Here is a 15874-nt window from a genome sequence, read left to right as displayed (position 1 = left end):
AAGAAAGACATGAATTTATAAAATAAGAATAAAGAGTTATTCATCTTGTGAAAATGTATATTCAGAAGGAATAGTGTGAATCAGGAATATACTGCATTATGGCCACTAGATGGAGCTGTCCATAGTATAGTAAATACGTTTTTTTTTTCCATGATACTCCACTCAATCTAGTGGCCAAAATGCAGTATTTCCCTGATTGACTCTATTCTGTATGAATGAAAAACATTCAACCTGGACAGAAAATGACCTAATAACATTAAATGTTGCCCCCATTTGTACAAAACGAATGTACATGCAGTTTCACAGAACAAGAAAAAAACATTGTAGGTTGTTGACTCAGGGTGTATCTAAAAAAAAAAAAAAATTCTCCTGTAGGAGTAAATTGGACCATGCTTAACCAGTTAAGCCTCGGACCAAAATGCAGCTAAAGGCCCAGGCCAGGTTTTGCGATTCGGCACTGCGTCGCTTTAACTGACAATTGCGCGGTCGTGTGACGTGGCTCCCAAACAAAATTGGCATCCTTTTTTTCCCACAAATAGAGCTTTCTTTTGGTGGTATTTGATCACCTCTGCGGTTTTTATTTTTTGCGCTATAAACAAAAATAGAGCGACAATTTTGAAAAAAATGCAATATTTTTTAGTTTTTGCTGTAATAAATATCCCCCAAAAACATATCTAAAAAATTTTTTTCCCTCAGTTTAGGCCGATACGTATTCTTCTACCTATTTTTGGTAAAAAAAAATCGCAATAAGCATTTATCGGTTGGTTTGCGCAAAATGTATAGCATTTATAAAATAGGGGATAGTTTTATTGCATTTTTATAATTTTTTTTTTACTACTAATGGCGGCGATCAGCGATTTTTTTCGTGACTGCGACATTATGGCAGACACTTCGGACAATTTTGACACATTTTTGGGACCATTGTCATTTTCACAGCAAAAAATGCATTTAAATTGCATTGTTTATTGTGAAAATGACAGTTGCAGTTTGGGAGTTAACCACAGGGGGCGCTGAAGGAGTTATGTTTCACCTGGTGTGTGTTTACAACTGTAGGGGGGTGTGACTGTAGGTCTGACGTCATCGATCGTGTCTCCCCTATAAAAGGGATCACACGATCGATGCTCCCGCCACAGTGAAGCACGGGGAAGCCGTGTTTACATACGGCTCTCCCCGTTCTTCAGCTCCGGGGAGCGATCGCGGGGGGGCGGCTAGAAACTAATAGCCGCCCCCTTATCCCGGATCGCTCCCACGGAAGAACTGACCGCCGCATTTCCCGGGGGGGTCCGGATCAGACCCCTGACCCGCGGAAAGGCGGGGACGTACATGTACGCCCATTTGCCTGTACGTGCCATTCTGTGGACGTATATGTACATGCGGCGGGCGTTAACCAGTTAATAAGAAGTTTTTGCCCTCCTCTGAATCAACTCTGGGTTTAGGGTCCTAAAAAGCAGGTTTCTTTATGTATAGGCTGTCATTGCTGAACTCTTATGCCGCGTACACACGATCAGTGCATTCGATGAGAACGGACAGATGGACCGCTTTCATCGTTTAACCGATGAAGCTGACTGATGGTCCGTCGCGCCTACACAACATCAATTAAAAAAACGATCGTGTCAGAACGCGGTGACGTAAAACACAACGACGTGCTGAACAAAACGTAGTTCAATGCTTCCAAGCAATCGTCGACTTGATTCTGAGCATGCGTGGATGAGTGAACCGATGGTTGTGCCTACTAACGATCGGTTTTGTTCTATCGGTTAGGTATCCATCGGTTAAATTTAAAACAAGTTGGCTTTTTTTAACCAATGGTTAAATAACCGATGGGGCCCACACACGATTGGTTTTGACCGATGAAAACGGTCCATCAGACCATTCTCATCGGTTTAACCGATCGTGTGTACGCGGCATTACAAATATGGTTGTCGGGTTTCCGTGCTTGAAAGATTGACTTGGAACAATGTGTTAATCCACAATAATAAAAACCTGACAGATGTTCCACCCCTTCCATACTCTAGTAGTAAGCTAAAGATCAACTGTAAGCCTGATTATTCCAATTCATGAATAAATCTAGTCATGGCTGTTTTTTTTAAAGTCGGCCATAGACACATCGAAATTCAGCAGGTTCAGCAGGAAACGGCTGAATTTCGATCTATCATTATGGGCAGGCTGGTTTTACTAAAGTTGATCCATTGATCGACTTTAGTATAATGCACCAGTCTAGTTTTTTTTTTTCCAGCAGTGATCATTCTATTCTGCTGGTAGAGATGGCACCCCACAAGCCTACTTACCGACCAGCTTGCAGACAAACAATTAAACCTGTCTAACAGTATGCGTTAAAAGCAGGGGTGCTTAGTGTGCTCCTGTAACTTTACGAAGGGGTGGGCTCCCCTTCAGTCCACCTGCCCTCACCTATCCATCAGAATGCATGTGCTTCCACTGTGGAGACACTTATAATTTAGCGTTAGGACCACAGATACCAGGGTGCCGTGGCGGGGCTCTGTGGCTTACACACAGGCCCGGACTGGGACGAAAAATAGGCCCGGGCATTTTAGACTGAGCAGCCCGGGGGGGGGGGGGGGATAGGCATTTGTGGGGGCTGCGGGATTTGGGGCCAAAACCAGATATAATGGAGTACTAACAAAGCCAGTTATTAAGAAAAACTCCTTTATAACTGGCTCTGTTTGTAATATACAGGAATACCGCAATGCCAGTTATAAAGCAATACTCCTTTATAACTGGATCTGTAAGTATGCTTTATCACTGTCTTTTTGAGTATTACTTTAAGACCCCTTTCACACTGGAGGCGTTTTTTAGGTGCTTTTGGGCTAAAGATAGCGCCTGTAAAGCTCCTGAAAAACGCCTCCCCTGCAGCCCCAGTTTGAGAGCCCTAGTACAGTCCCACTGGGGCGGTGTGCTTGTAGGCCGTTAGAAAAAGTTCTGCAAGAAGCATCTTTCGAGCGTCCTCCACCGCCCCTGCACCTGAAATCAATGGGCACTGCTGCCGAAGTGCCAGCAAAGCGATTTGACAGAAGCGCTTTTAACCCTTTATTCGATCCGCTAGTGGGGCTTAAATGTACCCCGCTATTACAGTGGTAATGTGCTGCTAAAATTAGCGGCGCTTTACCGCTAACACCCCCCCGCCCCAGTGTGAAAGTAGCTTTAGTAGTGCTTACGAAGCATGTTAAATATTTCATCCACAGTCAACTTTTCTGGGTAGAACGATTCTTATCCCGCACCTGGAGAACATGACATCAAGGGCAGCACACTCTGGACAGCGCTCCTCTAAATTTTGCGCCCAGGGCCATAACCGGTCTGCCACACCAGCCCCACCACGCTACGCCACTGCCCAAACAGTAGATGCACACGGATTTAAAAATGCCTGTCCATGAGCTGGCAGATTAAAAGACTGCAGTCATAAGAGGAGAAAATAGCATATTTAATTTACCTCTATCAAAGGAGCACTCTCTGGCCCTGGAGCGTCAGATCAAAATCTCTTCATCAGCGGGAAAAAAAGTGGGCGGGAAGACAGGTGGGTGTACACCATCCGTACTGCTTTCCCTATGAGCAGTGGCAGCACCTAGCCAGCTTTCATGTGCAGGAGGCGGGTCTGAGATTCTGCAGCTGCATCTACATTATTCGATGATGTGGAAGCACTCAGCCTCTCCTTCTCTCCTGGCGTCCTGGTTGCTAGGTGACCGGCCACTGCGAGGCACATGTGTAAACCAGGACCTTCACTTCTGCTGTGGCGGCAGCCTAGGTTGCTATGGAGCGGCTTGGTGTGTGGGGGAATGGTGAGACTCCATCCACTTCTCCTGCACATGCAGCACATCGCCCGCAGCCGGTTCTGCATCCCGCCCATCCACCCGCAATCCACCTTTGCCCGGCCATCGCAATCCACCCCTACACGGGCAATCCACACGCGGCCGGTCCCTGCAATCCACCCGCTGCTGGCTCTGCATCCCGCCGATCCACCCGCGGCCGGCCGGCGCTATTCACCTACACGGTCACCGCAATCCACGCCCGGCCGTTCCCCGCAATCCACCCGCTGCTGGCTCTGCATCCCGCCGGCGCAACCCACCCACGAACGGCCCCCGCAATCCACCCGCGAACGGCCCCCGCAATCCACCCGCGAACGGCCCCCGCAAGCCACCCATCCACTCGCGGACAGCCCTGCATGTCACAGTCCAAAATTTGCGGGCCTGCTTACACATGCATTTGCAAATGCATGCAGACTAAACCCCTTCTTTTAATGCATACTGTTAGACAGGTTTAATTGGTTGTCTACGAGCTGGTCACTAAGTAGGCTTGTGTTTTTTTTTGTTTTCCTTGGATTTATCCTTGGCCTTTTTGAAACAAAATTCGACTTCAGCCTGCAGATAGCAATGCAGCTTGAGGTTGCTTGTGTTTATATGTTTAATACTGTAATTGTCAGGAATAATTACAGTATTTATAAAATATTCATTATTAAAATCTATCTATCTATCTATCTATCTATCTATCTATCTATCTATCTATCTATCTATCTATCTATCTATCTATATATAGTAAGGGGTTAGCTCGGTAGCGGGGTGTGTGACCCCCTGGATGGGTTCACTACACACTGAATTTATACAGACTGGCAGTCGAAGACAGTTGAAAAACAAAGATTTTGGTTTATTCTTCCATCTTGCTGGAAACAAGTGCAAGCATCCAAACAGCATAAACAAAATCAAACATAAAATAAACCCTGGCCACTTGGGGCGTCTATCTTCACCACACAGGAACCTATATATGGAGTCTGGCACAGCCTAGTGCTGGGCAGACACTGCTGGTCATACAGCAGAAAAACAATAGTCTTTTGTTTTTTATCACACAGAAAAAATCAATCACCATCTCACCTCCTCAGAAGACTTTCAGCACACTGCTCTCCTTACTTACAAAACCTCAGGATGCAGCAATCAGTGGTAATCCTCAGGATTACTTATAGAGGCCTTAATTGCCTCATTCTGAACAGCTGAAGTTTTCCAACGCCCTTAAACCTTTTCTGGCTACTTCTGCAGCCGATGCCTAATAACAATTGGTGTATTGTCTAAACAAGGCAGAAATGTATCTCCCATCTGTGACAACACCCACAGATTTACCTGACTTCCTGTCACATAATATATAAATATATATATATGCAAATTAGTCATACTGTTGAAGTCAAGTTTAAATGACACATGTTGGCAGGGCTGCTGTTAAAAATCACGGGGCTCTGTACAGCCTACCTGACGGCCACCCCCCCTCGAATTATATCAAAACAATATTTTCACAAACAAATACACTAAAATCATTATTAGCGGACACAAACATAACAGCCCTTTTTAAATAGATTTTTTTTAAATCTTTAAACTTTTTTTTTATATATAATTTTTTAAAGAATGTTAAAATGTATTAAAATGTATTTTATTTTACAATTTGCTATTTTTTTATGAGACAGGTAAGCCAGCAGTGCCTTGGGGGGGGGGGGGGGGCAACACAGTGACATGTGGAACAGAGGGGAGATCAGAAGCAGGCAAAATAGGGAGGGGGATCGGTGCAGGGGAAGTAATTCTGTAATTGCCCCCTCCATCCAACCACAGGATTCCGTCTGCTGTCCGGGCCCCCTTTTTGCCAGGGCCCCCTACAGGAGGGCTGATGCCTCCCCCTATCAGTAGCCCTGCATGTTGGCACTGCTGAATTTGGCCTAGGTATCTAAGTATCAACGGCATTTTGCCATAAAATTATTAAACTAACTGCCAACGCTCAGTTTTACCAGATGGTGAACAAACTACTCTCATTTTGATAAACCCCACCCCCAAAATAATTGAGATCCAGTAGCTTACCTCGTTTTACATTTAATAGAGGATGAAGGTGAATATAAAGGAAGAACGTCACAATATATCGGGGGGCTTTCTGAATTTGTCATGTTCACTTCTAGAGGACAACCTTGTCCAAAATACTGAAGGACACTGCTGTACAGGCTGCTGTCTGCAAAGGAGAAAAGAGAATGGGAGTCATGTAGATCCAGGTTTAATAAACTACCCAGAATACTTTACTGGGAGCTTTACTATGTGAAATAAGGCTGATCCCAGACAACAATGGCTCTAAATCAGGTCCTTATACCAAAATCAATAAACCTTAAATCCATAAACAATTTCTGATCCTCACACAGCCAACCAACATTCTTCAGGAGATGGGGAGTCGTGGCGGCATTTCTAGTTTCAAACACAGTTGCTATAAACTATAAAAGCTTTAACATATTAATGTAATTTCAAGAATAGTTTTCAGTCTTATTAAATCTACAGAGTTCATTAAAGCTCAACTTTAGGTACACTATATTACCAAAAGTATTGGGACACCTGCCTTTACACGCACATGTAGCCAGATTCAGGTAGAGATACGCCGTCGTAACTCCGAATCTGCGCCGTCGTATATTTAAGTGTATTCTCAAATTGAGATACGCTTAAATGTAGCTAAGATACGACCGCCGGCGCCGTCGTCGTATCTTAGCTGTCTATTTACGCTGGCCGCTAGGGGCGCATACGCTGATTTACGCCTAGAATGCGTAAATCAGCGAGATACGCCTATTCACGAACATACGCTTGCCTGTCGCAGTAAAGATACGCCATTTACGTAAGGTGTTTTCAGGCGTAACGATAATCCACCAAAAAGATGGCGCAGCCAATGTTAAGTATGGATGTCGGAACCGCATCGAATTTTTAAATTTTTACGTCGTTTGCGTAAGTGGTCCGTGAATGGGGCGCGTAATTTACGTTCACGTCGAAACCAATAAGTCTTTGCGGCGTAATTTGGATCATGCGCACTGGGATACGTCCACGGATGGTGCATGCGCCATTCGTTCAAATGTCATTTACGTGGGGTCATGCTTTATTTACATAAAACATGCCCACCTCTTCACAATTTGAATTAGGCGCGCTTACGCCGGCACATTTACGCTACGCCGCCGTAACTTAGGACGCAAGTGCTTTGTGAATACAGCACTTGCCTCTCTAACTTACGGCGGCGTAGCGTATATGAGATACGCTACGCCTGCCTAACGTTAGGCACGTCTACCTGAATCTGGCCAATGAACTTTAATGGCATCCCAGTCTTAGTCCGTAGGGTTCAATTTTGAGTTGCCCACCATTTGCAGCTATAACAGCTTCAACTCTTCTGGGAAGGCTGTCCACAAGGTTTAGGAGTGTATCTATGGGAATGTTTGACCATTCTTCCAGAAGAACATTTGTGAGGTCAGGCACTGATGTTAGACAAGAGGGCCTGGCTCGCAGTCTCTGCTCTAATTCATCTCAAAGATGTTCTATTGGGTTGAGGTCAGGACAGTCAAGTTCCTCCACCCCAAACTCACTCATCCATGTCTTTATGGACCTTGCTTTGTGCTCTGGTGCACAGTCATGTTGGAACAGGAAGGGCCATCCCCAAACTGTTCCCACAATGTTGGGAGCATGAAATTGTCCAAAATGTTTTGGTATGCTGACGCCTTAAGTGTTCCCTTCACTGGAACTAAGGAGCCAAGCCCAACCCCTGAAGAACAACCCCACACCATAATCCCCCCTCCACCAAATGATTTGGACCAATGCACAAAGCAAGGTCCATAAAGACATGGATGAGCAAGTTTGGGGTGGAGGAACTTGACTGGCCTGCACAGAGTCCTGACCTCAACCTAATAGAACACCTTTGGGATGAACTAGAGTGGAGATTGAGGGGAGAGCTCTGCTTTTTTTTTTTTTTTCTTGCATGCGATTGGGTATTCTTTGCAAAGTGAAGCTACCTCATTTACTAAGCTCTGGAAAAACTACACTTGCAAAGTGCTCAGTCATAGTAAATCCACCCCCTCGAGTCAAAGTGATGTGAAGATGCTCAATGTACAGTACTTTCATGCCACTTAGGCGTGAGGTGACTTATGATTTAAACCAGCGGCGGTCCGTCCATAGAGGGTGCTGGAGCGCCCCCCCCTCTGGCTCCGCACTGCCACTGAAAATAACATACATTCATGCTTTGCATGAATGTATGTTATTGTTGCCAGCTGCCGCTGGTCTATTCAGATGGCCGGACATTGAGCGCCGACCACCTGAATAACGGCAGCTGGTTGGCTGTGCGGAAGTGCCTATCAGAGCCAGCGGCATGACCCATTGAAATGTATTGCTTCCCCTTTTCCCACACAATCACTCAGGACCAGTGACTAATCTGGTCAGTCTAATGCGGTCTGCAACACAAAATAGGTTCTTTGTTTCTCAGCATCATCCAGCTGCTGCAGAGCGGCAGTTTATGTCAGTGGGCTGCAGTTTTCCCACAACAGTGCAAGTTCACAGATCACATGACACACTACACCAGGCAGTGATCATGTGATTCATTATACTCCCTGTTTCTTTGCATAATAGATGGTACCTGTGGCGGTGCACACAGAAGTCAGATGGCTGCAATTTGACCATGGTAGCTTGCATTCATTCTGGTCTATGAATCTATCTAAAAGCATTTTTTCATTAATTGTAACACCTAACTCCAATTTTACTTTATCACCACATCTTACCATTAAACCATATGGTGATCCAGGTACCACCAGCGATGCTGCCTTCCTTTGGGTCTACTGTGTAGTTCAGACAAAAAGCTGAAATAAAACAAGATATAAAACGGTTCAATTAGGGTATTTGTTCTGGTTCAAATAAAATCCATAATGCGTGAAAATGTGCCGTTTGCATAAACAGGGATCTACAGGGAATGTTTAAAACTTTGCTCTCTGTGTTAGTGTAGCACGACCCCCTTAAGGACTTCTTGGATTTACCTGCTCATCTGCTTCGCCATGACCCTGTGAACATTCCAACCCACCTGACACTCTGGGTTCAGACATCCTTTACAGCACCTTAAAATGATACGTCACACAAGTCAAATATGTTTATATTATCTCAGCTTTTACTGGAGTAAGAAGTGTGGTAGTTATATACAAAGGAGGGTAATTGGTCAACAGAGATCTGGATAACAGCCCAGACTCGGGAGAAGATTTCACCGACAACACAGCTTAGGAACAGTTCGACAACACAAGAGCTGGTGAAGGGAAATTTACGCATTAATTTCCCTTCACCAGTTCTCACACTTTACACTTTTGCCATGTCCGCCCCAAAGGCAAGACACTGCAGTTACTTTGTGAGGCCTCACACATTGTGGTTCCCTAGGAGGGTTCTGTTCTAAGGAGGACCCTAAAATAGGGGCTTAACCACTTGGTGGGGTGCACCATGTGCCAGGCCACCCTGCCTATGCAACCTCCATCACCGGCCACTGCTTTCTCTCCCGAGCTGGCTACTTCTTATTGTTTTTATTTTTCACTCTTCAACACCCAGAGGGTTAATCTGAAGGTTGGCATTTCATTTCTTAGTTCTCTCTCCATCAAGGTATTCAGACTAGATGTTGTCACATAACCAGAACACGTTTAACAACGGTCACTTAGTTGAGCATACAGTTCCTGAATAAACAACATTTCCATTGTCACTGATATAAATGCTATACAGGGCTGTGCTGTGAAGTCTATACCTTTTTAGTGCTCTTCCCCATTAGTCTGGTAACAGGGTTCTGCTATGGGGTAACCCCACTCTTGGTGCATTGATTACATCTTGATATGTATAGTCTAACTTTCAACTTCCCAAAAGCCCTGATGCCCCATCTACTCCTGCATGTATCGCCTCTCAATGGGAAGGGACACACACAGGTGGAAGGCATACCACAAAACACCATTAAAGGGGTTGTAAACCTTCGTGTTTTTTCACCTTAATGCATCCTAAAAAACACCTTGCACTCTCAGGCCCCCCAGACCCTCTGTTTTACTTACCTAAGCCATGAAACTCTGTGGGCTCGATCCCGCAATGGTTTCCCCCAGGTTGAGGCGGCTCTTCATTGGAGATTGATAGCAGCGCAGCCATTGGCTCCCGCTGCTGTCAATCAAATCGATGACATGGCCGCCACTGTATCACACGGGAGCACGCCCACAAGCTAACCCCCTTGGGAGAGCGCTTCCCAGAAGTGGCTTAGCTCTTGTGGGGAGGAGCCGAGACAGCTGCCAAGGGACCCCAGAAGACGAGGATCGGGCCACACTCTGCAAAACGAACTGCACAGTGGAGGTAAGTATGGTATGTTTGTTATTTAAAAAAAAATACCTTTACAACCCCTTTAACCCCTTGTCAAATATCGCAACATTAAGGCACTTGCCTTTAAGTGCCGGTTCACACTACAGCAACATGAAAGTCGGCAGGACTTTGCGAGGCAACTTGAGGCAACTTCAAGGCAACTTGGAGGCAACTTCAAGTCACCTTTAGGACAGGCATCAAGTAAGTATGGTATGTTTGTTATTTAAAAAATACCTTTACAACCCCTTTAACCCCTTGCCAAATATCGCAACATTAAGGCACTTGCCTTTAAGTGCCGGTTCACACTACAGTGACATGAAAGTCAGCAGGACATTGCGAGGCAACTTGAGGCAACTTCAAGGCAACTTGGAGGCAACTTCAAGTCGCCTTCAGGACAGGCATCTTTGCCAGTGGCCAATCAAACAATAATCAGCTCTGTGGGAGGGAGGGGTTTGCCTGAGAAACTATTTTCTCTTCCTGTAAAGTTGCTTCAGTTAAGACAGAGATCCGACTTTGGAGGCAACTTTCATTGAAATCAATGGGTACAAGTTGCCTACAAGTTGCCTTGAAGTAGTACAAGAACCTTTTATGAAGTCGGAGTGACTTCAGTAGTGTACATTAAGACGGCTCCATTCACTTCAATGGAATTTCTCATGTTGCGCAACTTGGGGCGAATTGGGGCGACACAAGTCGGATCCCAAGTCGCTGTAGTGTGAACAGGCACTAAGGAGTTGGGCTCTAACAATAATATTTAAATCCAGATGGTGTAGCGGTTGTATGGAAAGTACCGATAATAGTGGAGGCACCAATACTTACCAATGGGTGATGTCATCTGTGTACAAAAAAAGTATAATATCATATGAACAATCCCTGAATTTCGGAGTTCCTTCATTTTACTATTTAACTTACAAGTACCTGAAATCAAGAGAAATTGAAATAAAAAAAAAAATTGGTTCCAGTAATTATACAAAATAGATTACAGCGCACACATACAAAAATTATATTTATCCTGCAAGGCTATTTAAAAACACCTGAACATATTCAAAAATATGGAGATTTGGTCACACTCAGGCCCGTCGGAACCCGACAGGCAAACTAAACAACTGCTTGGGGCCCCGAGCTGGCCAGGGGCCCTTGCCGCACCGCTGCTTCCTCCTGCAGTCCGGTCGGCCGCGCGGAACAGGAGATTCAGTTTCCTGTTCCCGGCCGGACTGACAGGAAGTGCACACACTGAGTGCTCTGTGCTCACTTCCTTTCAGTCCGGCCGGCCAGGAACAACAACAAACTGAATCTCCTGCCGGCTGCCGCGCGGTTCGAGGTACTGTAGGGAGGGGGGGTTAAAAAGAACGGGGGGGGGAGACAAAACAATTACCATAGATTTCTTTCCATTCTCTTTACCATCCCATTTCCATTTTATAGCTTCTTTTTTGAATCAGGTCATATTTATTAAAGCTTCTTGCAAAAATGTACAAAGCAGAGAAAAGACTCTACAATAGACTCTACTGTAGAGTCTTTTCTCTGCGTTGTACATTTTTGCAAAAAGCTTTAATAAATATGACCTGATTCAAAAAAGAAGCTATAAAATGGAAATGGGATGGTAAAGAGAATGGAAAGAAATCTATGGTAATTGTTTTGTATATATTACCTGATTCAAAAAAGAAGCAATAAGACCCCTTTCACACTGGAGCGTATTGCAGGCGCTATTATATTAAAAATAGCGCCTGCAAACCGCCCTTAAGAAGCTGCTCAATTGTCTCCAGTGTGAAAGCCCTTGGGCAGGACGGTAAAAAAAGTGTAAAAAAAAGTCCTGCTAGCCGCATCTTTGGAGCGGAGAAGGAGCGGTGTGTTTACAGCTCCTTCACCGCTGCTGCCCATTGAAATCAATGGGACAGCGCAGCTACACCGCTGGCAATGCGCTGCTGTAGCAGCGCATTCCGGGGGGTTTTAACCCTTTCTCGGGCGCTAGCAAATCCGCCCATAGCGTCGGCGGTAAAAATAGCGGAGTTTTACCGCCGACGCTATGAGCGGCTCAGTGTGAAAGGACTCTTAGATGGAAATGGGATGGTAAAGAAAGAAAACGGAAAGAAAGCTATGGTTATTGTTTCTATGGTAAATCTTTATTTTTTTCTCTCCTCATTAGATGTCATTAGATATACTGTGTCTACTGTATAAGATGTTTATCCTAGTATCCATAATTTATATTCCCAGCCATATGGGTGCTTTAAGACCTTATTGTTTACTGCCACAATGCTTTCATGTTGGTGTGTACGTAACCCTCCTATTTTGGTTGTTCCAGAGTGGAACAACCAAAATAGGAGGGTTACGTACACTGTGGTACACACCAACATGAAAGCATCATGTGGCAGGAAACAATGAGATCTTAAAGCACCCATATGGATGGGCATATAATGGATAAGGGATAAACACCTTGTACAGTGGACACAGTGGGGCAGATCCACGGAGCGAGTACGCCGGCGTATCTACTGATACACCGGCGAACTTTCAAATTACCCGCGTCGTATCTTTGGTTTGAATCCTCAAACCAAGATACGACGCATCTGGGTTAGATCCGACAGGTGTACGTCCTCGTACGCCTTTTGGATCTAAGATGCAATACTTCGGCGTTCGCTGGGTGGTGTTCACGTCGTTTTCCGCGTCGGGTATGCAAATTAGCTATTTCCGACAATCCACGAACGTACGAGCGGCCGGCGCATTTTTTTCCGGCATCTCTAGTAGGCTTTTTCCGGCGTATAGTTAAAGCTGGTATTTTGGCGCGTATAGTTAGACCTGCCATGTTAAGTATGGCCGTCGTTCCCGCCTTTGTTTTGATTTTTTTTTTTGCGTAAGTCGTCCGTGAATCGGGATGGACGTAATTCACGTCTAAGTTAAAAAAAATGACGTTGTTGCGACGTCATTTAGCACAATGCGCGGCGGGAGATTTAGAAACGGAGCATGCGCAGTTCATTCGGCGCGGGGACGCACTTCATTTAAATGAAACACGCCCCCTAATCGCCGATTTGAATTCCGCCGCCAGAGATAGACTACGCCGCCGTAACTTACGGGGCAAATTCTTTGGGGATTCGAACCGGCCAAAAGTAAGTTACAGCGGCGTAGCGTATCTCACATACGCTGCGCCCATCTATTTCTATGTGAATCTGCCCCAGTATATCTACCAGTGGTGGTGCATCCATAGAGGGCGCAGGAATGCCGCCCCTTCTCTCTCCTGCACCGCCACTGATCAACAATACATAGATTCATGCATTGCATTGCTGCCCTTCTAATCATTGCCATCATGTAGGGATGAGCTTCGAGTTTGAGTCGAACTCATGTTCGAGTCGAACATTGCCTGTTCGCCTGTTCGGCGAACAATTAACAATTTGGGGTGTTCGCGGCAAATTCGTTTTTTCGGGAGCAGTGAATTTAATAATGCTTAAAGTGAAACCATAAAAGTGAGATATTCCTTTAAATTTCATACCTAGGGGGGGTGTAAAGTATGCCTGTGAAAAAGCGCATGTTTCCCGTACTTAGAACTGTCTCTGCACAAAGTGTCATTTCTGAAGGAAAAAAAGGAATTTAAAAATGACTCGCGGCTATAATGAATTGTCGGCTCCCGGCAATTCAGAGAGAATTCATTCATAAAAAAAAAGATAAGCGTGGGGGTCCCCCCAAATTCAATTACCCGGCCCTTCAGGTCTGGTATGGATTTCAAAGGGAACCCCACCTGTCACGTGACCCCGTCCCCCTCTGACGCACCCTCTGCTACATCACTGGGAAGCCCAGGCTTCCCCCTTGCATCAGAGGGGGGCGGGGTCATGTGACAGGTGGCCCCCGCCACACCTATATAAGAAATGTCACTAGCTCCAGCCGCGTCATTCGCCGGACTGTCTCTGGTGAAGACAGGCAACCGGCAATGCTGCGCTCTGGATCCCGGACCTGGATGGATCTTCTCATCGCTGGACCCTGGTGGAGAGGAGATCACCCGTCGCTGGATACCGACAACGTTGGAGCAGGGATCGAGAGTGGATTACCATCGCTGGATTTTTATTTTCGTTTTAATAAATTACCCTTTTCCACAGTGTGTGTGTTTTTTTTTTACAATTATTTACACTTCCTTCGTGAAATGGTAGGGGTACAATGTACCCCCATTACCAATTCACATAGGGGGGCAGGATCTGGGGGTCCCCTTTGTTAAAGGGGTCTTCCAGATTCTGATAAGCCCCCCGCCCGCAGACCCCCACAACAACCAGCCAGGGTTGTGGGGATGAGGCCCCATGTTGAGGGCATGTGGCCTGGTATGGTTCAGGATGGGGGGACGAGAGAGCGCCCCCCTTCTTTTCTGCGGCCGGCCAGGTTACGTGCTCGGATAAGGGGTCTGGTGTGGATTTTTGGGGGAACTCCACGCCATTTTTTTTTTACATTTGGGGTGGAGTTCCCCTTAAAATCCACACCAGACCTAAAGGGTCTGGAATGGATATTTGGGGGGAACCCCACATTATTTTTTTTTAAATTGACGGTGGGGTTCCCCTTAATATCCATACCAGACCTGAAGGGCCTGGTATTTGAATTTGGGGGAACCCCCACGCTTTTTTTTATTTTTATGAATGTATTCACTCTGAATTGCCGGTAGCCGACAATTCATTATAGCCGCCAGTCATTTTTAAATGACTTTTTTTCCTTCAGAAATTACACTTTGTGCAGAGACAGTTCTAAGTACGGGAAACATGTGCTATTTCACATGCATACTTTACACCCCCCCTAGGTATGAAATGTAAAGGAATATTTCACTTTTATTGTTTAACTTTAAGCATTATTAAATTCACTGCTCCCGAAAAAACGGCAGTTTTTAAAACGTTTTTTTTGCATTGATACATGTCCCCTGGGACAGGACCCAGGTCCCCAAACACTTTTTAGGACAATAACTTGCATATTAACCATTAAAATTAGCACTTTAGATTTCAAACGTTCGAGTCCCATAGACTTTAATGGGGTTCTAATGTTCACACGAACATTTGGTGTGTTCGCAGATTCTGGTGCGAACCGAACAGGGGGGTGTTCGGCTCATCCCTACTATCATGCTTATGGGGACCTCTAGTGACTCTTATGGCATCTAAACTGCCTATCAATCTACGTAGTCCTGAACCTATCCTATTTTGAGTCTAGTGCCATATTGTGGCCAGACAGGGGAACTACATTGGGCACATCTATAACCTTACCCTACACATTCTTCACGCCCCCTTTTGCTGCTCCTAGCTGTTGTCTTTGACAATTTACCTGATGTTCACCCAATATTCTTTTGGCAACATTCAGGAAGGTAAAATAGTGGGCATTTGCCCAGTGTAAACTATAGCCCCATACATTCAGCAAAAGCTAATCTTCAATGAAAAAAAAAACATCTTTAGTATAACATTCACGCTCCGAGCAGATTGAGAACAGAGCAATCAGGAGGCATGTGATGGCTCAGTTCTTTGTCCTAAGGTCGACATGGGACAGGTGTAAAATCACACTGATGCTGCAGCAATGAGGCGAGTATGAAGGTTTGTTTTTTCTATACATCCAAACTTCTCCTTTAACTTTACTTCTGCTACTTAAGGGTCCTTTAACACGGAGCGGACAGTTTCTGTGTCCGCTCCGTGTGTCCGCAAAAGCTCAGCGGGGATCATCCGTCATCCCCGCTGAGCTGTCGGCACACAGTGCAGAGACCGCCCTGTCTCTGCTCTGCTCTCCCCTATGGGGAATCGGAT

The 15874-nt window shown here is 45.4% G+C and overlaps 1 protein-coding gene across 1 annotated transcript in view; it reads right to left on the bottom strand.

Moving 5' to 3' along the window:
* Positions 1–8866, bottom strand: part of LOC120935612 (fibrocystin-like) — a 78540-nt gene extending 69674 nt beyond the window's left edge. Inside the window, exons 1-3 of the mRNA XM_040347661.1 lie at positions 8845–8866; positions 8549–8626; positions 5844–5988 (exon numbers count right to left, since the gene is read on the bottom strand). Of these exons, the coding sequence (XP_040203595.1) occupies positions 5844–5988; positions 8549–8626; positions 8845–8866 (245 nt within the window). The remainder of the gene's footprint in view (positions 1–5843; positions 5989–8548; positions 8627–8844) is intronic.
* Positions 8867–15874: the final 7008 nt, after the last annotated feature.

The sequence above is a fragment of the Rana temporaria genome, chromosome 4 (assembly GCF_905171775.1).
Source record: "Rana temporaria chromosome 4, aRanTem1.1, whole genome shotgun sequence".
NCBI lineage: Eukaryota > Metazoa > Chordata > Amphibia > Anura > Ranidae > Rana > Rana temporaria.
Note: the sequence above shows the minus strand (reverse complement) of the source record. Positions and strands in the feature narration are given on the sequence as shown.